Source organism: Mytilus galloprovincialis, chromosome 2 (genome assembly GCF_965363235.1).
Source record: "Mytilus galloprovincialis chromosome 2, xbMytGall1.hap1.1, whole genome shotgun sequence".
Classification (NCBI taxonomy): Eukaryota; Metazoa; Mollusca; class Bivalvia; order Mytilida; family Mytilidae; genus Mytilus; species Mytilus galloprovincialis.
In genome coordinates, this window is record NC_134839.1 from 76,031,636 (window position 1) to 76,054,137 (window position 22,502).

General features: G+C 31.2%; 2 protein-coding genes across 6 annotated transcripts in view; both read left to right on the forward strand.

The window, feature by feature from the left end:
* Positions 1-22,502, forward strand: part of LOC143064414 (fatty-acid amide hydrolase 1-like) — a 57,850-nt gene that overhangs the window by 31,381 nt on the left and 3,967 nt on the right. For all 4 annotated transcript variants that reach the window (XM_076237231.1, XM_076237228.1, XM_076237230.1 and 1 more), the window contains exons 11-14: positions 16,605-16,710; positions 18,138-18,181; positions 18,775-18,814; positions 19,179-19,290. In XM_076237231.1, the coding sequence (XP_076093346.1) occupies positions 16,605-16,710; positions 18,138-18,181; positions 18,775-18,814; positions 19,179-19,290 (302 nt within the window). The remainder of the gene's footprint in view (positions 1-16,604; positions 16,711-18,137; positions 18,182-18,774; positions 18,815-19,178; positions 19,291-22,502) is intronic.
* Positions 742-16,048, forward strand: LOC143064412 (uncharacterized). Of its 2 annotated transcripts, XM_076237224.1 has the most exons (9): positions 742-1,432; positions 4,797-4,978; positions 5,393-5,469; positions 6,059-6,142; positions 7,049-7,108; positions 7,971-9,371; positions 9,988-10,183; positions 10,772-10,933; positions 12,354-16,048. In XM_076237224.1, exons 1-9 carry the CDS (start codon positions 1,194-1,196, stop codon positions 13,283-13,285), a joined length of 3,333 nt encoding a protein of 1,110 aa, XP_076093339.1. In that variant the 5' UTR covers positions 742-1,193; the 3' UTR covers positions 13,286-16,048. The 2 variants fall into 2 exon arrangements, with proteins under 2 accessions (XP_076093339.1, XP_076093340.1); XM_076237225.1 differs by lacking the exon at positions 742-1,432 and having other exon boundaries at positions 4,469-4,978.

Below are 22,502 nucleotides of genomic sequence, written 5' to 3' on the forward strand. Positions count from 1 at the left end.
TAACATCGAATGATGCAGTTAAAGCTATGTTGGTGTTCTATGAGTAATTAACTTAACATCGAATGATGCAGTTAAAGCTATGTTGGTGTTCTATGAGTAATTAACTTAACATTGAATGATGCAGTTAAGGCTATGTTGATGTTCTATGAGTAATTAACTTAACATTAAATGATGCAGTTAAAGCTATGTTGGTGTTCTATGAGTAATTAACTTAACATTAAATGATGCAGTTAAAGCTATGTTGATGTTCTATGAGGAATTAACTTAACATTAAATGATGCAGTTAAAGCTATGTTGATGTTCTGTGAATAATACTGATACAGGTTAAAGTTATGTTGATATTCTGTGAGTATAGTCATAACATAAAAAGCTACTGACATAAAAGCTTTGTTGACATTCATTGAGTTATAAACTTAACATATATACTCATATTGATAAAGGCATGCACATAAGAGGGGTATTAGCTGTCAAATTCATGTTCATTGATTTGACCCTATTTCTTATGTTTTATTTATTGTATACTAAGTAAAATACATGTATATCCAAATTACAAAAAGTCAAAATTAACAATTAGCAAAGCATGGGCATGTTATAATGTATCAGCATTTTGTGCATATTTTAGAATAGATGCTAACTAATTATCAATTGTGATATGTAATAACTCAACATTTACTAATCCTGGTAAAAGCTTTGTTGACATTTAGGGTGTAATAAACTCAATATTTACTAATACTGTTTTAAAGTACAGGTCCATGTAAGAATCAGGCAAATCAAATAAAAACTGATAAGTCCATATACACGGAATATGGTGAAATTTTGGGAACTTTGTAATCCATTAATAAAAGTGACAAAACCATAGTATTACATCAATGTATGCCATATTTGTCTAGCAAAAAATAGATTGAATGCATTCGCCGTCCGCATATTTAACAGTGTAACGCATTGGAAGTAGGTCAACTTCGATATTGATTTTCTGTAAACAGCAGATGCCTAGCACACAAGTTTTATTATATTTGAAATCTTTTGATACATATCTTCTCTTTCAATGAATAAAAAGTTTGGAAATTTTTATTTAAAAAATGTTATTCACTAAAGTAAAATCATCGAAATGCGTCTTTCGCGGTATTGTTTATCTCCCTTGCTTGGTTACCTCTTTTAAAAAAAGGCGCGTAGTCTGCACAACAACATAACAAATGGCAGACGAGTCACTCCCGCCGGACTTGAAATGCAGCCTAAGTCTGTTTTCAACCCACATATGTGGGTATTATCCTGTATATAAACAAGATAAATGTATAAGAAAGCTGGCGGAATGTGACAAAGACATTACGCGGCATTTGCAAGAGCTAAGACTATGTGGAGGTCATCAAACTACGCACGAACCAGCCGTTTGCAGTGAGGGAGAATTAATAGCTCTGAGATGTGGTATTTTCAGGTAAATGAATATGCTGCCTCTTTCCCCACACTCAAAATAATTAATACCACTAAAACAAACAAAGACACAATAAGTTATATATGTGTATAACACCCACGATAAACTGTTACATTACATCATGTATTTTGTTTATGCCTCCCAGTCCCAGTTCCATAGGACGAACCACCATTAACTTGAGTTCTTTTGATAAAATATATAGCACAACCATCCATCAAGCTGTTAAGGGAACTATGAAATTCATTTTATTGTTATGAGGGGTGGGGCTGAAATGAAAATTTTGTCCTGAATTGTCGTCTTGCCTTTTTATTTTTCAATCTCTACATTGTATCATTTTTATTTGGTCCTGCCATGTTTGTAATTAGTTTTTCCTTTTTTTTACATAAATTGTCCAGCCTGTCAGTGTGTTTTTATTTGACAGGTTGCCTGATTTTTGTATATATATTCAAAACTTCTGTCCTGCCTTTTAAAATGTCATCCTAGCCCCCCCCCCCTTTATAAAGATGAAACAGTATCTCCTAAAAACATTAGGAACTGGGTAGGTAATGATAGAAATAATTACCCAATCATGTTAAAAACACAGAAAAAAAACTGAACACAGTGAACACAAACCAAAAACTAACTTTAAACAATTGAGGTTGCATCCATCCTCAAAGTACATGTACTGAGTCCCCTAAGCCTATAAAAATAAACCTTTTGCTTTCAGAGGATTACATGTGTCCATACTGACTGATGGAGGGGCACATCTAAGTTTAAAAACATGCAAGCATCTCCTCGTTGTATCATTTTCGAAGAAATGACAAGAGATTAAACATATAGTTATAGTTTTCTTTAATGATTATCAAACGTAATGATCATTTTGGCGTGACGTCATATATCAAATTTTGTTAGACATCACTGACAGCTACCGGTAGTATTTTCTGGCAGCAAGAGGATTAAAGCTTAAGGTTGAGACACATTTCCCAAATCAGTTATAAACATATTAAGATTTACTGATATAATTTTTGGTAAAATAAAATTACATGTACATGAACAACATGTACACATGTATATAATTTATGCAACAACTTGTGGTGCTTTTGAGACCATGAAACGGTTCACCTGTTTGTTGTACACCTTTCTCCATTGGGTTGATTGTGTCCACTAAACTGGTGTTCCTAAATGTTCTTTCAATGTTATGAATAAAACAATAGAAGGCAAGTAATTATTTCTTGATATATATATATATGTAACACTCAGAAAATTGTCTTTCCCTTCAAACGTGTCTGAAACTCCCAAATATGTCCACATCGATGTCACTGAACTGCAAAACATGTCTAGATGTAAAAATTTAAGGGCGTCAAAGGGTGTCATTTGTATTATTCAAACGTCTTAACGTGTCCATTTTTTTAATAAACCCCCAAACGTGCCCAATCCTTTAAAAGATGTCAATTTCCCAACTTGTCCTATGATATAAAGGGAAATAAAAGATTGTTTTACTGATATTCCGTAAAAATAAAACTGCCCTTTTCCACTCCAAAAATATAATTTGATTCCGTGTTATGATTAGTGTAAATTCCTAATAAAGTAAGTGTAAATTTTTATAACTGTACACATTTATAGGTCCTAATCCCAAATTCCCAGAATAATTAAGGTACAATTCAAGAGTTCTGGCAAATGTTCTTCCGCATCTCATTATATAACTTATTCAAAGTATGTTGTCGTCCTGTCCATGCATAAAATATTTGCCACTGGAACTTATGTCTCTTGTTTGCATATATTTAGGTGATGTTCGAAACCAAAAGTTCATAATATAAAATCTTACTACCAGTTTATAATTTTAAGAGTTTTTTTTTTTAATTTTTTGAGAGAATCACCTAGTTTCTGAGTGAAGTTATAAAAAAATCAGTCTTTACTGGTTCTTTAGATTTTTAAGTTTAACTAATGTTAATTCTGAATAATCGTAAACAAATTTAGGTCCAATCCAAAATCCCCGGTATGATAATAAAACTTAATATGTATAGTATTTATTGTTAATATGATATCATTCAAACAAAAGTTGATTTATACATGTATGTAACAGGTTAAATTTGCAATAATAACCGGCATTGAAACCAACTAATACTTATAAATGACCACTTTATCAAATGTGTCCCCCATTATAGAATTGCCGTAAACGTTAATGATTTTATTCATGTTCATGTATTAGCGCTAAAAACGTGAGACTCCTAGTGTTTAATAGTGGACACGTTTTTGCGAATAACAATTATTGGACACGTTTGGGGGTTATAAAGTCAGAGACATTTGGGGAATATTTGACATTACAGCCACGTTTCGGGAGGATAGACACGTTTGGGTGAATCGGACACATTTGGGAGTGTTACATATATATAGATACATGTATTTGATCTAGACTTTTTCTATAAAATTTCAAAGGATAAGGATGATGGAGAAAATGTTATACCGGTACATGTAGTTTACATTGAAAGCCCATTTATATCTGACTATGCAGTAAATGTTTTGCTCATTGTAAACCACCCTGACCGATAATTTAGTGATTTTTCTAGTACTTTTCTATGCTAATACATATTTGAAAAAAATACCTTAAATATATGGTCCAAAATACTTATTTGGTTCGGCCTTTTCATTGTTGAATGAGTATAAACTTATATGGTCCAACCATACACAAACGGTCGGCCCATATGCATACAGTTGGACCATGTATACATGCAAGGTCCATATATTCATATGGTCTAAAACATAACATAAAACAATGACACAACACCAACAAAATCTTGCAACAATTTCTAAATACATTGTAGGTGAGCGACATTTTATAGCTATCAAAGTGTTTCACATTAAACATATAACACTTGTCAACCTAGATGTACATGTATATAGAATAACCATACATTGTCTCGAAATATCAATGTTATTTGTACAAGGCTTAGAAACAGGTAGAAAGCGAGGCTGTGCCGAGCATTTCTACCTGTTTCGAGCCGAGTACAAATAACAAATTGAAATTTGAGACAATGTATGGTTATTCTTTATATACTGCAACTCTTAAAAATGTTTTAAATGAAGTATTTTGGGTAAAAAACATCATTTCTTAATTTGAAGCGGACGACGTTAAATTTCCGCGAACCTGTATGTTTTATTGACGTCATAAATAAAACTCTACGGAAACCCATTGTCAACCTCATAAACAAGGTGATATACGGTCATGGACTGTATATGACATATGAATATACAGTCAATGCAATTTGACTGCTCAAATAGCACAGCTGCTGTATATACAAATGTACATGTAGCCTACATAATGTAACCTAAATTGCTAATCTGAGAGAAGACATAATGAAAACATTTCAAAAAAATTTTTTCTTTCAAGGTTTGACCAAGAAATGACTGTTTGTCCATACCACAGATACAGTCTAGGAATAAATTGGAAAGCAAGGAAAAAGTGTACCTTCCCATTGCATGTAGGAAAGCAGCAGCCACAGAAAGGGGTGACTCCATTGATGAGCAAAACTATCCTAAACAAGTTTGGATGTCTTCAACCTGTAGGTTCAGGTAAAACATTATTTATTATTGCAAATATATCTAAATAGTTGTATACAAATTGCTTGTCATGAAGAAGATTTGTTTCAATTTTTTTGCTATAGGCTTAAAAATATATTTTTTGGAAAAATGGTTCATTACTGCACATCCAATTATGAAAATCCATGTTTAATTATAAAGTTGTCAATAATGGTTTAAAATTCTTTACACTTTTTATAGATCAAATTATGTGCTTGCCCTTTCCCAGCTTCTCGGCCTCAAACAAAAAAGTTGATATTTTTCTGACATTGACCTTATATTGTATACCCTGGTATATTCTGATTTTGCAAGGGAGTTACAATTGTATTTCATTATGTATTTATCATGTTTATAATTCATGTCTCACAGGATTCTTCTTTCATTACAAATAATTATATTTACTTTCAGGAATTTGTAATGGATGTAAGAAAAAGTGTAATGACCTAATTCCAAATACACCAGAAGAAAATGAATGTCATAATGAGGTATGGTATTTTGAATAAGTGCTGAATTATTGATGTTACATAGTTGTCCTTTTACAGCAATTTGGATGTTTTTCTGTCATCATCAATCCTAGTTTTATTCATTATTTTGAATTTTTTAAACTGTCTTCTAGTCTGGTAGCTTTTTTGTTTACCATTAAAACCATAGGTTGCAGCTTCAACCAAGGGGATCATACTAAAAAATGTGTGCTGCTTCTATACATTGTAGCTACTTTTACCAAATACTACATATATATATATATATATATATAATAAAAATTATAACACAAATTCCCATCGAATTAATTTTATTATATATATTAAAGAAGTGAGATTATTTCATGCCATTTTGCAGTAAAAATATTGTCGCAGGTACATACAAGGTTACTGGTACATGGCTTCCTGTCAACTGTTACCTTGTGAATTAATATAGAGAAATCACATTTGTCATTCAATGTTATGGACATGGCTGATGTATAAAATGTAATTTATATTTCTTGTCACTCATAAATGTATACATGTATGGAATGTAATTATTTATGCTGTTGTAATTATATTCCATAGATTTCAATCATTTCTGTTTATTTTTCAGTACATTGATCAAGTTGACCAAGAAAGCACATATGAATCTGGATACAAATTGAGAGAACATCCTATCCAACAATTTGAAAATAATGTGAGTATTACTTTATTAATTAATAGAGAAAAAAGTGCTAGTTACTATCAGAGAGTATTAAAACATTATTGAAGCTAGTCCTCCGAGACTGCCTAAGCTAAATTAAACTTCTATTTATATCTTAAGTGACTTAAATCGTAGTTCTAGTTCTAGTTTGATTTTATTCTTTTCATGAGTTTTGTAACTTTGACCATATTTCTTGCAGCCCTTATGGCTTACAATTATTGCACGTATGTAGAAGAATTAAAGAATTTAAGAAGAATGCATAAAGGGCAATAACTACTTAGGCTGACAAATCTGGTCATGTCAACTTATTTGTATATTCTTGTCCGTCGGTACTGCATCAGGTTAAAGTTTTTGGTCAAGGTAGTACATGTTGAAATTGAAGTCACACTAACTTGAAACTTAGTACACATATTCATTATGGTGAGATATTCTAAATTTTATGTCATTTGTTGTTCTAGGGTTCAATACATGTCTTTAGTTACTAAATTATATAAGCATTTTTTATGACTGCAAAATGTTATAGCCATATATACAAACAATGTTATTGCAATGTCATCATAGTTTTACAAAGACGCTTGGTTTCAAGACAAGAAATTGATTCTAACTGTTCTTTCAAATTTTTGAAAACCTATGCTTTTTCAAATATTTTAATTGCTTTACAAATTGAGAGTTATATCAAGTTTGAATTTTGCATACTGGTACATATTTGTCCAAACTGCTCAGGGTTAAACATCTGCATTTGTATCAAACTGCAAGCCACATTATCATAGTATTATATTTTTATATGTTGGATACTAATTATGCTAACTTCATTACGCCTTGAATGATTTTTTTCCAATTTATATTACATTTTTATTTTATGTATATACTGTTGACTTAAAAGCATTTTTTCTGTTGTAGAAAGAGGATAAATCGAAACAAGTATGTTTGAAGAATATAGAAGAGGATTGTTTTGACAGTGTAAGTTTAAACATTCAGAAAGTTTACTGTATAGACAAGAGTGGACACACTGAAATATTTTCCCTGGTTTAGTGTTCTCAGTTAAATTTATGTTGATGGTTGGATAGTAAGAAAAGAAGGAATGATTACTGCCTGACAGACATGTTCTTCTTACCATTCCATACACCAAATATTATTGACTAAATACTTATAGAATATATATGAGAAATAGACCAAATCACAAAAACTGAACTTTGACCATTGAACCATGAAAATGTCCAAATATAGAAGACTTATTGGTTATATTATCAAAGATATAGACTTGAATATGGAAACTTGATTTTGTTCACTGTTCCATGAAATGAGGTTGAGCCTTGATTTTAAGTAAAAACTGTCTGACAGGTATGAGGTTGCACATACCAAATATATATATATGTAAAAGAAGATGTGATATGATTGCCTATGAGACAACTCACCACAAGAGACCAAAATGATCCAGAAATTTACAGCTATAGGTCACTGAACGGTCTTCAACAATGAGCAAATCTCATACTACGTAGGCTTTAAAAGGCTCTGAAATGACCATGCAAAACAATTCAAACTAGAAAACTAACAGATTTTTTTTTATGTAATGATCTAGTTATCCTATTACATGTACATGTACTAAGATAGAAATAAACATAGCAATTTTTTCTCAAGTAGTCACTTAACCCTGAAATGAGGTCAATAATATTGGTCATATGACAGACAGAAAGTTTGTAGCATAAGGCATCTATAAACAAAATATGAAGCATCCGGATCTTCAAATATCTGAAATAATAAGCTTTTATGCATCTCATTTTAATCATTTGTGTACTGATTAATGAATGTTTTCATATTACAGACATCCGAAGGAACCCAGTTTTCACAACATCTATCTCAGATTTCTAACTGGAGTGATACTATTGACACAAACACATTAGAAGTGGCAAATGAAGTAATTGATCTTGCTAGTAGAGGAAAATCAAGTCCCCTTAGAGGCCAATTACGTACCAACATAGACGAGGCTAAATTGAGTACAATCAGGTACTATAAACGTAAGGCAGAAGAATCTGTGGACTCAGTTCTCAATCTTATTGCACCTGGGCAATCACAAGAACTAAAGAAATTAATCATGCCAGAAATGATAACCAGTAAAACACCAACAGAGTCTGATCTCACAAACTCAGTTTTGAAATTATATGAGGAAACCACAAACAGTAATTTAAAATCACAAATTCTTTCAGTTATAGCAAGGAAGATGACAAAACAGGAACTGTTAAAACACATACCAGATTTAACTGTTTACAAAATAGACCAAGCAAGATTGTTATCTGTTACTCAAGGAATCACTATACCAGAAAAAGTTAAACAACCACGAAGCAGAATGGATCAAGTCAAGCTTCAACATGCCTTAGACTTCTTTTTTGATCCATGTTTTGTCCAAATTGTTTCATTTGGGACTAGGAATATCAATTTAGATACTGGAGAACACATAACAATTCCTGATGTTGTAAGAACTTCTTGCCATTCTCAAATTATTCAGATGTATGAAGTTTACTGTAAAGACACAGCTTTTGAACCTTTAGGTAGATCAACTTTATTTTACATCTTGAAGGCTTGTGCAGCATCAAAGAGAACAAATCTTCATGGGCTGGACAACATTGCAGCAGAGGGAGTTGAAGGCTATCAGGCATTACATGAGTGTACAGATAAACTTAAAGAGATAAATATTATATCTACTGAACAGCATACTGAATTAAGCAATATGTTAACTGCTAGCAAAGTGTACATGAAAACTGATTTCAGGCTACATGTACAAGAATCTGATATGTGTGCTGACCATTGTATTAAATGGAGTCTTAGTGATCCTAAGGATGAAAAATTCCAGTCTAAATGTAATCATACACATAGTTTGCATTGCGATAGATGTCAAATTCTGAAAGAAATAGAGTCGAAATTGAAGATCCTTATAGCAAATCTTGAAGACACAGATTTGAAAGAAGAACACACCAAGAGATTGTCAGATGCCACCACACAAATATATAATTGGAAGTCACATATTGTTAGAACAGTAAATCAAGACAGGTTTAGAATAAATATGCTTGAATCACTAGAAACACACCAGGCCATGTTAGTAATGGACTGGGCTATGAAGTTCTTGCCACTCAAATACAGAGAAAAGCAAACAGATTGGTTTGGGCAAAGAGGTAAAAACTGGCATGTCACTGTTTGCATTTTTAAAGATCAAGAAAATGCAATGAAAGTAAGTACATGTGTGAAATTATGTTTCTTAGTCTATGCTTGCGTATGCATGTCCATCTTCGACCTAAAGGTTTTAGAAAAAATACCTGAAGTTTATTATGAAATTAAAGTCACATTAAGTTGAAACAAAGTACATCTGATTATTGAAATTTGACACAATTTTACGGTTCACTGAACATGACTAATGGTAAGGGGTACATGTATTTGTAAACCTACTGTGGACACATTTTTGCTCTGAAATTTACTATCAAGACCTAACAAATGACTTTTACAATTCGGCTAATATGTCAGACATAGGTCTAGAAATAGTGAAAATGTTTTAAAAAATAGCTGATACATTCTCAATCTAGATTTATTTCTTTAATCTATTTATAACAGCATATTTACCAATAAGTTGAAATTTTTTAAAAAAAAGTATTCTTTCTTCTTATAGAAAAAGACACAAAAATTGGTACATTGTGGTTCTTATTATGTTATACAAGTAGTACGTGTATACCAGGTCTGTAATTCATGTTTTTTTCAGTGTGTAAATCTTACCCTTAAGTTAAAATGAAATGAACTTAACTATAATCAGCTAATAACAAATGTCATAGTGTATTTTTTCAATTTATTTTCAGCATAAGACCTTCACTCATGTATTAGATTCAGCAAAACAAGACTGGTTTAGTGTGACATCTTTGTTGGAGAATGTTTTAGTAACAATGAAAGAGCAGCTCCCACACATCACAGAGATTATGTTACGATCTGACAACGCAGGTTGCTATCACTGTGGCCATATGTGGTTATGTTTACCAGAAATAATTAAACAAACAGGTACAGTATACATGTAGATACCTTTTATGAAATCAACGAAAGTTGACGACAATGCTCTGATACCTTATTATAAATTATTCTCTGCAAACTATTACTTCAGTATTATGGCGTTGTCGTCTTGGTTTGGTATTGTCTATTGACATTTGGTTTCCAGACAATTACTTCAGTAAAAGTGAAATTGATATTTATAAAATATTTATTTTAAAGTTCTTCTTATATTTAGCTTGCTTTTTTTGCAGAATACTGTTTCTCTCATTATATATTTTTAATATGTTTTTAAATACCAAATGCTTATTTGATATATAAATGAAGTGTGAATTGTCAGTTTTAAATTAGTGATATGAGAATTACAGAGCAACTGAGAAGTGTAATAAAGTTGAATGGAAGGACTTTAAAACTATGTTTCTATTTAACCTGAAATTAACTTTTTACTTGTTTAAAAAAATCAAACAAGAAAACTTTCTGGTCAAGAGAACTAATGAATAAATTTAGGTAAAAGCTTGTTACTGCACTCACTTGCAAAATTGTATACACACTTGTAAATTGACCATGATGACATAACTTAAGAATTCAATATATATGTTACAGGAATACAGATAAAACATTACTGCTATTCAGAACCACAAGCTGGTAAATCGTACTGTGACTCCAAGATAGCCCATATGAGGACTAAGATGAAGACCTATGTAGCCAATGGAAATAATATTTTGTCTGCTTCAGACATGAAAACTGCCCTTGATTTTGGAATAGGTAAATTAAGATTTAATATAATAAAGCATTATGTATGTAACATAGTTGCACAAGTGAAGAAAAACATTTTACTTTTCGAAAGTAAATATCCATAATGAATGTCTCTATAATAACACTAATTTTTACTCCATCAGATGTCTGATTCAACAATTTATAAATGTCACTCTCTTTAGTGTTGCTCAAGACCAAAAAATTTGAATCTGAAATCTGATACAAATATTGATCAGCTCAATAGAGGGGAAAATGAATAAAAGTACATCTAAATCTAGATAAACAAACAATGTCCTAACCTAAAAACTCATCTTATCATGTTATACTGACATAAACCCCAAAATAAACCAATGTCCCTTTTATGCTTGAAATGTAGGACATAGTGCCATAGTTTTCCAGAGCTGTGTTGTACTTTATTAGAGAACATGATAAGTTTATGATAATAACTAGCCATTTGATTATAAAAATGTACATGCATCATTTTTTTTTTAATTTGAAGTTTTATATTACTTTTACTCAGAACTTTGACTCACACTGCAAACTAAAATATATTTGGCAACTTAATTACTGGTGTTTCCATTAGATTTGTCTCAAAGATAAACATATGGACAGACATATATATATATATATATATATATATATATACAAAAAACAAATATGAAATACATAAGCAACAGAAAACCACTTTAACTACAGGCTCCTGACTTGGGACAGGCACATATATATAGTGCATATGCAACAAGGTTAATTTGGCCCCTGTGGAATGATGGAGACCCTATAGTAATTGGTCTGACAGTCTGTCTGTCTGTAACACATTGTGGTTGCTGTATTTAGAGAACTGTTATGATTTCAAAGTATATACCTTACATGTATATTAAACAACACCAGAGGCTGTGTCATAAGATCAAGGTCAAAACCTTAGATTTCAGTTTAGGCAAAATAAAAATAAATGTGTGGTTCTAGTAACCCTACCGTCCCTACTTTTTCGGCTTAAAAATAGCCTACCCTAAAGATTTTATTGTTATTTTTCATTAAGCACTGTTTAAGTCAGAATGTTGCTCCCATAAAAAAAACATAAAATAAAAAAAAATCCCTACCTACCCACCCTAACTTTTAAGATGTAACTGAAACCACACATACTTTTTTATTTGGCCTTACAACCCCATTTCCAATGGTAAAGTAACAATTTGGTTTAACACGCATTATTCACATGGGGGCTCACAGATACAGCTCCAATCTCAAGTATATCTAGCTATATTTGCTATATCTTAACAGATAGAACCTAACCAGTGGCTATGCAGCACAAGAAATCTAAACTGTTGTATGGCTACATGAATTATTTCTTAAGTTGAGTATTAATTTTATTTCTGTTTTTTAAGATAATGTTTGCTATGAGAAAGAACTAAATTATCTTTTGATCTGGTTGTAGGTGTTGCAGGATGTCAAGTTTCCACTGTACAAATAGATTTGTCAAAACAAAAACTTGTCAGTCACAAAATAAAGAAAATAAATAGTTATAATGATGTCCAAGTTTCTGAACAGGGTTTAGTTTTGAGGAAAGCCTATGGCATCGGAACAGGACATTTAATATCTTTTAATGAAATGGCTGAACTTCCTAATAACAAGCTAATAGAGCACAGATCAGGATGCATTGTTCACGAAGCATTCAAAGTGCCTTCAACACCAGCAGGAAATATCAAAACAGTTGCTAAAAATGAGGGTAATGAAACTGTAAGTAAAACCTGTCCTGAAAATGATACTGAAAGTCTTCATCAAAATGGAACTAATGATGCTTTATTCTTTTGTCCAGAAGTTGGTTGCATTAGAAAATTTATTACTTATAAAGGAATGGAAAATCATGTTCTCTGTGGAAAACATTCTTTACAGCTAGAAAAAAAAACAACGTATGATATAATAAGAGAACAGTGGGCATCTCTGTGTAATCATGTTGTGATTACATGCAAGACACTTTCATCCCCAAATAGCAGTGTTGAAAACACACTCAACTGTGAGCAAATGGGGTGGGCTTTACAGAAAGGAAAAAAGACTATACGATTCCCGGTGCAGGTTAAGAAATTTCTAACAGATAAATTTTTAGATGGGGAGACAAGTGGAAAAAAATCAAATCCTGTTGAAGTTTGTGAACAAATGAAATCTTTAAGAGATTCTGATGGAAAAAGATTATTCCAAGTTGATGAATGGCTGACTGTTGCACAAATTACATCATACTTTTCCAGATTAGCAGGCAAATCACTTTCAGTCCAGACACCTGTGAAACAAGAAGAAATTGATGATGATGATCTTATGGCAGCCTTGTCTGCTATTGAAGAACAAGAGTTGATGGACAGTATCAATGAATAGAATTGATAACTTTGAAATCATTAATAGAGACTTAGAGGTGCAACAAGTGTTCAGAAAACTTTAATTATTTACTTGAAATTTCATCATGTTCATGTTATACTACATTTTTCATATCAAATGTTTTTGAAACTTGATTTCCCTGTCTTAAGGTGGTAGCCAACACATTCACTAAAATTAATTTGGCTCATTTAATTTTCATAAATTTTTTATGAAGTATTTACTTTGACCCTTTGACAAACATATAAAATTTCAAAATATTTGAGTTAACCAATTTATCAGAAATATAGCAGTTTTACAAACACTTATTTTGATCATTGAGAGGCTTAATATTTCCTAGTCAACACATCATAATTAAAATGTTTAGCTGATTTTACATGAGTTATCTCCCTTTAGTGTTAGGTACCATGTCAAGTGGTAAAGCACTTTTATGTAAATCCAACTAAGTAGTAATTTTGGGTCAACTGCACAAAAGTATTGAGTTCTAATTTTTGTAAAAAAAATGTTCTGTGCATTTGTTTTTTTTTTTGTCTGCTTGTTTTTTCTGTCTATCCATCTATCTGTTCTGCTTCAGGTTACAGTTTTTTGTCAAGGTAGTTTTTGATGAAGTTGGAAATCCAAAAAAAATTATACTTAGTACATATTTTCCCTATGGTATGATTTTACTAATGTAATTTTCAAATTAAAAAATTGACCCAAGTTTGTAAGTCCACTGAACATAGAAAAAGACAGTGTGAGTATGGCACCAGTGTAATATGGACACATTCTTGTTCAGAACAGTATATTATACATAGAAAATTATAGTGCGGGTGGGGCATCTGTGTACTAGTAAGGACACATTCTTGTTCATTCATTTTTTGTACATAAATAAGGCTGTTAGTTTTATCGTTTGAATTGTTTAGCATTGTCAATTTAAGGTTTTTTAAGCTGACTATTGGGTATGGGCCTTGCTCATTGTTGAAGGCTGTACAGTGACATATAGTTGTTAATGTCTGTGTCATTATGGTCTCTTGTGGAGAGTTTTCTCATTTAAATTGTTTAGCATGTTCATTTTAGGGTCTTTTAAGCTGACTATTGGTTATGGGCCTTGCTCATTGTTGAAGGCTGTACAGTGACATATAGTTGTACATATCTGTGTGATTTTGGTCTCTTGTGGAGAGTTGTCTCATTGGTAATGACACCACATCTTCTTCATAAGGCTGTTAGTTTTCTTGTTTGAATTGTTTAGCATTGTCATTTTGGGGTCTTTTATAGCTGACCATTGGTTATGGGTCTTGCTTATTGTTGAAAGCTGTACAGTGATATATATATATAGTTTTAAATTTTTGGGTCATTTTGTTGAAAGTGGTCTCATTGGCAATCACACCATTTTTTTTTTATATTAAAGTAATTGTCACAAATTATTAAAGTACTAAGCAATAACGCTTTTGAATAGAAGTCTATAGTACATATTTGTACCATAATGATTTACAACTAAGCATTAATAAAATATGTTCAAATGATTTTGCTTGTGTCATATAATTTTGTTTTGGGAAATTAAACATTTGAATAACTTATTATCTTTTTTCCATTTTATGCTTTACTTCCATTATCTCCAATTGTCATTTTATACATGTAAGTTAACCAGGAATGTCCTCTTCGAAAGGGAAAAAATGCTGAATAAAAGAACATTGACTCTTGCATTTTTACATAATTATTGAGGAGGGGGTACCTTTGTGCCATAAACACCTTTTATTTTATTTTACTGATCGTACCACTGAACAAACATTCTGCAGGTATAACTGTTTATCACATCTACTAAAAAAAAACAAATTCCGTGTTCGAGACACAAAACAGAGTAATCTGTGGCTGAAATATCTTCACTACAGTGGCTTGTGAGATGTGAGAAAATTATTCGGTTCTTTTAAATCAAATCCTTCATTTATATCAATTCAGACTCTGTTGATGCTTGCAAGGTAACAACACAATTATTGTGGACTTTGGCTCATCACTTATGTAAATCATAACATTTTTCCCATTGGAAATAGTTCGAGCGACCCTCCTCTCCAAACATACACAAACAAGCTATATATATTGTTACACTCAAAATGCAAAATATTAACCCTTTAAACCCTGGTATATCATATGTATAGGAATTGGCATGATATAAGTGAATATTTCACCTAAATTTGATCAACATGGGGCGTAAAAATCATAAAAATTTTAAAAAAAAACTGAAAAATTGACGATTTTGATGGTGCTGCCACCTACAACAGCGAAATTTTTCCGAACTTTTTTTTGTTTCAATTTATTCTATAGGGCTTCTACTAAAAGGGAATATATAATAAAAGTGTGTATACTGTTGCTGTTTCTTAAAAAAATAGAATGAAATTAGATGAAATTTGCATTTTTCTAAAATTCATTTTGATCACATTTGCATGGTTACGGTTGCTAGGGAAGAAAATATTTGAAATCAATTTTCAAACTGTTTTCATATCACTATACATATGAACTCTATATAAAGAATATACTAGCAACAACAATTATATTATAAAAGCAAGATAAATTACTTTAAAAACGTGCATTTTTGTAGTTTTCCATGCTCATTTTTAGGGGCCATTACGGGGAAATTTGAAAATGAACATTTTTAACACAAAAAATATTTTTTTTGAAAAAAAAATTCAAATTCAAGTTTTAATAAGGTAAATCCATATCTAGAATATAAAATTTGATCAATTTGCCAACATGGACTTATCACTGTTTGCCTGATTCTTACATGGACCTGTACTTAAAAGCTTGTTATAAATTATGTGAGTAATACACATGACATTTGCTCCTGATGGCAAAATAGCTGTTTTGACATTTAAATGATTTTCTGAAGTTGGTCACCGAATTTTTTAAATTCTGGAAGTCAATTGAATGATTTCCCCTTATGATAATAAAACGTTTGTAAAAATTAGAATAATAGTGAATATTATTTAGGGGAGAGTAATGACAGAAAAGGAAACTTGACATGAACAACAATTTGACAACAACTTTACAACACATTGAAAACAATGAGGGTGTACTATATGTATGTTCAGAAAGTACACACTATCTGGAGGAAGATTGAATGATTGATTGTTGTTTGCTTAATGTGCAGTGGCAAATAGTTCATACACATTTGAATGTTAATTAATATTACATGTTGCTAATATAGAATGAAGTAAAATATTTATCTTATTACTGATCCACCTGTATAATATAATACTAAAATTTAGAATGGAAATGGTGAATGTAACAAAGAGACCACATATATATCACTGATGAAGTCGAATAATCTTAAATATTTATCTCATTACAGATCAACAGACCAAGTAGATACAACAATATCTAATACAATTATGGCATTTAAAATGCCTAAATGGTTGTATAAGATAGTGGTTATGGTTGGGAGATTACTTACTAAGGTTTGTACCAATGATGATATTTAAAATGCCTAACTGGTTGTATAAAATAGTGGTTATAGTTGGGAGATTACTAACTAAGGTTTGTACCAATGATGACATTTAAAATGCCTAACTGGTTGTATAAGATAGTGGTTATAGTTGGGAGATTACTTACTAAGGTTTGTACCAATGATGACATTTAAAATGCCTAAGTGGTTGTATAAGATAGTGGTTATAGTTGGGAGATTACTAACTAAGGTTTGTACCAATGATGACATTTAAAATGCCTAACTGGTTGTATAAAATAGTGGTTATAGTTGGGAGATTACTAACTAAGGTTTGTACCAATGATGACATTTAAAATGCCTAACTGGTTGTATAAGATAGTGGTTATAGTTGGGAGATTACTAACTAAGGTTTGTACCAATGATGACATTTAAAATGCCTAACTGGTTGTATAAGATAGTGGTTATAGTTGGGAGATTACTTACTAAGGTTTGTACCAATGATGACATTTAAAATGCCTAACTGGTTGTATAAAATAGTGGCTATAGTTGGGAGATTACTTACTAAGGTTTGTACCAATGATGACATTTAAAATGCCTAACTGGTTGTATAAGATAGTGGTTATAGTTGGGAGATTACTAGCTAAGGTTTGTACCAATGATGACATTTAAAATGCCTAACTGGTTGTATAAAATAGTGGTTATAGTTGGGAGATTACTAACTAAGGTTTGTACCAATGATGACATTTAAAATGCCTAACTGGTTGTATAAAATAGTGGTTATAGTTGGGAGATTACTAACTAAGGTTTGTACCAATGATGACATTTAAAATGCCTAACTGGTTATATAAGATAGTGGTTATAGTTGGGAGATTACTAACTAAGGTTTGTACCAATGATGACATTTAAAATGCCTAACTGGTTTTATAAAATAGTGGTTATAGTTGGGAGATTACTAACTAAGGTTTGTACCAATGATGACATTTAAAATGCCTAACTGGTTGTATAAGATAGTGGTTATAGTTGGGAGATTACTTACTAAGGTTTGTACCAATGATGACATTTAAAATGCCTAAATGGTTGTATAAGATAGTGGTTATGGTTGGGATATTACTTACTAAGGTTTCTACCTTGTATAAAGGGTTGCACTAAATAAGGCTGTGACCATTATACTGCAAATAGTCTTACAAATCAAAATTTTATTTTAAGATTTGTAGCTTGCTTAAATGAGCATTGTAATTGTGTTTTATAAAGGACTGCATCTTTCTTGAGTATTTAATTGTACGAAAAGAGGATATTATTCTGAGGGCTCTCTGTGGTCCAATTTTAAATGATTGGATATTTATGTCAAGGTAACTACTTACAATATGCATCTATACCAAATAATATTAAAAACACCTAGTGTTATTTGGATTTAACTGACCAAAATATATATCCTTGCAGGATCATATGATGACTGTATTTGGAAAAAGTTTCCTAGGAGTGAAGTAAGTATATTTTGATAGAAGAGAAATATTGTCACCGAAGCATCATCACAGTATTAGAGGTTGATCAAATGTCAGCATGTTTTGTCACTTGAATGGTGTCATCAAAAAACAATAAAACAAAAATGGGGCTTTGTGGCTCAAAATTCTTACTCTTAAAGAAGACTTCAGTGTCCCTCTAAAAATTGATGTTTATTACTTTGCCAATTTACTGCTTACCACGAAATGCAGGTCAAGTTTGATTTTCATTGCTGTTGCTATTACCATTACAGAGTTGTTTTTAACTTAAAATTGACATGTCTCAAAATTGTAATTTTTGGTGTTCAGATTAAAGACATTAGTTTTCTTTGAGGTAAACAAAGTAATGTAACTATCTACCTTACACATGTGTTTAAATTGTCTTTTATAAATCAAGTATTTAGAAAAATCATAGCAATTGCGAATCAAAAAAGATCATAAATTCCTGAGAACCTCCTCAGTCAGCAAAACTACAAAAACTAGTGTTACCATTTTCACTAACACATATGTGCATCTGACACTAGTTATGCAAACTTTTTACTGATTATGATTTATGTTATTTTGTTTTTGTTTTACAGATCAATAACAGAGTACTGGGATTTAGCTTTACAGATTGAGGTAGGCATATGTCACATTCTTATTTCTTACTGAACCTGTTTTATTTCATCATAGCTAATTGTATCCTTTGGGATTCCCCCCCCCCAAAAAAAAAAAATAATACTGTTTATTACATACCTATATGGTGGTCAGGATGGGAGTTCCTTCATTCTGTATTCTTTTATTTTGGGGGGTATTTTTTCTGTATTCTTTATATTTTTGGCCAATTATTCTCCATTCTTTATATTTTAGAATTCTTTTATTCTCTATTCTATATTTTTCTTATACCTATTTTTCTATATTTTTAATTTGTTTTCTTGAATATGATATTATATAGTTACTGGTAGTATAGAGCCTAAAACCATGTACTTTTATATTTAAACAGGAATATAAAACTGGATTTCTTAAGAAATGGAGAGACAATAAGTTAGATGCTATTATTTGTCCAGGGTTTGCTTATACAGCTATTCCACATGGCACAGTGCAGTATTTAACAAGTAGGTTTACCCCTATTTCAACTAGTATAGTGCAGAATTCAGGGCCGGATCCAGAACCTTGATGTCTGGGGGCACCATGAAACCAAAATTTTATATTTTTTAGAGATGTATATATGCAAGTGCGAGTGTTTTATTTTTTGGTTGTTTTTTTTTTTTTTGGAAGGAGGGTCATTTCATCGTTTCTATATCTCTATATCTCTTTAGTTCTATATCTTTATTCTTTTTACTATTTCACTTTATGCTTTATTTTCCTGCCAATCACTTTATTATATTCTTCCTAAACATGCATCAAATATTTGCCACTGGACATTAAACAACCAACAACCAATCAACATTTTCTTTATATTTCATCACCTCTATATAACGTTTATCTATTTTTTTGGCCTCACTTGTTTAAGTCCAAGATTCTGTTACAAAATAGATCTTAGGAAAATAATTTAGCATTTTATTAATGATTATTTTTTTATTAGAAAATGTCAATTAAATTTTCCTGGACTGGTGGAAAAGTGGGGGGACAAGTTGATTTCCCTGAAATCAGAGGGAAGGAAATAGGACATTCCATTTAAAAAACAAACTTGTATCACTGTGCTTAAACGGCAGTGGGTAACTCAAGTTACCCACAGTCCAAGATGGAGCCGCCTTGCGTCGGTTAGGGACTTCTCTTCTATAGAATAACAATCCCATGGATGCATCAATTAAATCACTGAATTAAAAAGTTGTATTAATCGTTTAGGGAAACCCCTAAACTTAACAGTTGATTAAATTCTACAAAATAAACGATCACAACACGATTTGAAAAAAAGCTTAGGCTGTCCGTAACTTAAAAACAACTTGTCCGTAACTTTTTTCACTATACCAATAGGAATGTCCGTAACTTTCAAACAATCGACATACGTGGATGTCAATGTTTTATTTATGATAGAGATTGCATCGAATACATAATCAGAAATGAAGTAGATCTCTAGTATGATATAATTCATTTGAATTAGAATGGAAGACAAAAATTGGGAATAATATGAAAAAAATAATGATAAATCCGTTAAACTCCGGTCTGATTTTTTATAACGTTGGAATACCCAAATCGCCCAGTTCAGAGGGTGGTTTCCTATCATTGCAGATAATCTGTTGAAACATATTGTTGATTTTTATTTTTGAACAAGTAGACTACACAATTTTTTACACAAGCATGTGACGTGTATGCACTAACTGATTTTCTGCCAGCAATGACAAGAGTAGATCATGCGTAAATCCGGGATTATCATTATTTTTTTTGGGGGGGGGGGGACCAAAATTGCCCAATCACATGACAATTATCAAAAGTTCAGCCAAAAACGATTATATTCAAAAGATATCTATTTCCATTGATTAAAAAAAAAATCACTTAATACTAAGTCTAATGACATTATGATTCGATTAGAATTTATAGTGGCCTGTTGCATTCGATGCTCGAACTTTATGGATTTGCAGTAAATGAGAAAACTTGAAGAAAGGACATTTTGTAAAAATGTATAAAACCTAGTTTTACAGCTAGCTCACGCAGCATATTTCACTTGTATGCAAGTTGCATTAAATTACATTAAATTGAACTAAACTAAAAGACACAATAGTTAAAATTCAGTGACATAAAAGGAATAGAGCAATCAACATAGTGTAACAATTAGAAATAGTAATTGAAAATATAAATAACTAAGATAACTATCATACAAAGAGAAATAAAAAAAAAACACACTAGGAAACGTATTCAAAAAAACATAACACTATAACTTACTGGTGGGATGTATAAATACCGAGCCGTGTCAAAGAGTATTCATCAAAATACACATAAAAAGAAACAGAGGTGAAAATAAACCGCAAACAGATAATTAAACTAATTTTTTTTTAAAAGAGTATGACAAAGCCATGGTGCGAATCGAAAACGTCGATAAGACACACATCAGTTAATAAAAGTTCAAACCATAACCAGGATCGAGTACCACAAACCCCACATAAAACTTCTGTGGTGTAAGTATGATGCGTTAATAAAATCCCATTTGGTGGTGAATGAGTAGTATAAACGGCCGTGAAGGTTACAAATATGATGTTAATTGTTTTCTAATTGTTGAAATTATAATTCTTAAAATTTTAAATCAAAAGTTACCCACATCTGAAAATAAAGTTACGGACAGTCTGCTTAGTTTCGATCAAAAAGTTACGGACGTCTTATGCATTTTTTAAAGTTGGCCTTGCGCTTTAGTGAACTCTATATTAACAAATTTATGGTAATTGTAAGTTATTTCTTTATTCAATAATCCTATAAATATTTACATTCTGCATGAAAAACGTCGAATAAGGTACATTTTGTATGAATTAAATATCAACAAGTTTAGAGTCCGCCATCTTGGGCTGTGGGTAACTTAAGTTACCCACAGCCGTTTAAGCACAGTGTTGTATGGTATTCAAAAATAAATGATTTGATTTGTTGATGAATAATTTTACAAAAAGACTGTTTTGAAGAGAAAAAAGACATAAATTCAAAAGAAATGTTCTTGGGAGTACTGTATTTTGGAATGAAGAGATACTAAGTGCCTAAATATAGATGTATACTAACTGTATCGACATTAAACATATAATTTGTACCTATTCTTTAAAAAAACAGATCAGAAGTTTCACCTGGAAATTAATCTTGATTATATTATAAACCAATAAAAATTTGTACTATTCCAATCAACATGTAAATGTATTTAATATAATTTAAGCTTTTGCAAAGCGACATTAAAAATCACACAGGTGTCAATACTTACACACCTATAGATAAGTTGTCATAAATCACAGATGTGGACAGCAACTTGTTTCAAATAGTATACTGTAGTATATATATCCAGTAAGTTCACACCTATTTCCCACCATACAATGCAAGAAATGTACCAGTACTGTAAAAATACTGTAGTATTTATCCACTACGTTTACACTTATTTCACATCATATAGTGCAGTAACGTAATGTAACAGTAAGTTTACAGCTATTCCACATCTAGTACAATGTAGAATTTTCCAATTAAGTTTACATTTCTTTCATGCAGTTATGAACCAGTAAATTGACACCTTTTTTTACACTATTTAGTACAAAATTGTTGAAGCAAGTTTACAGCTTTCCTTTTGCTTGCAAATACTGAAAGTAAACATTTCAATCTCTTCTTGAACTATAAATAATGTAAATTTTCTTGAATATGATAT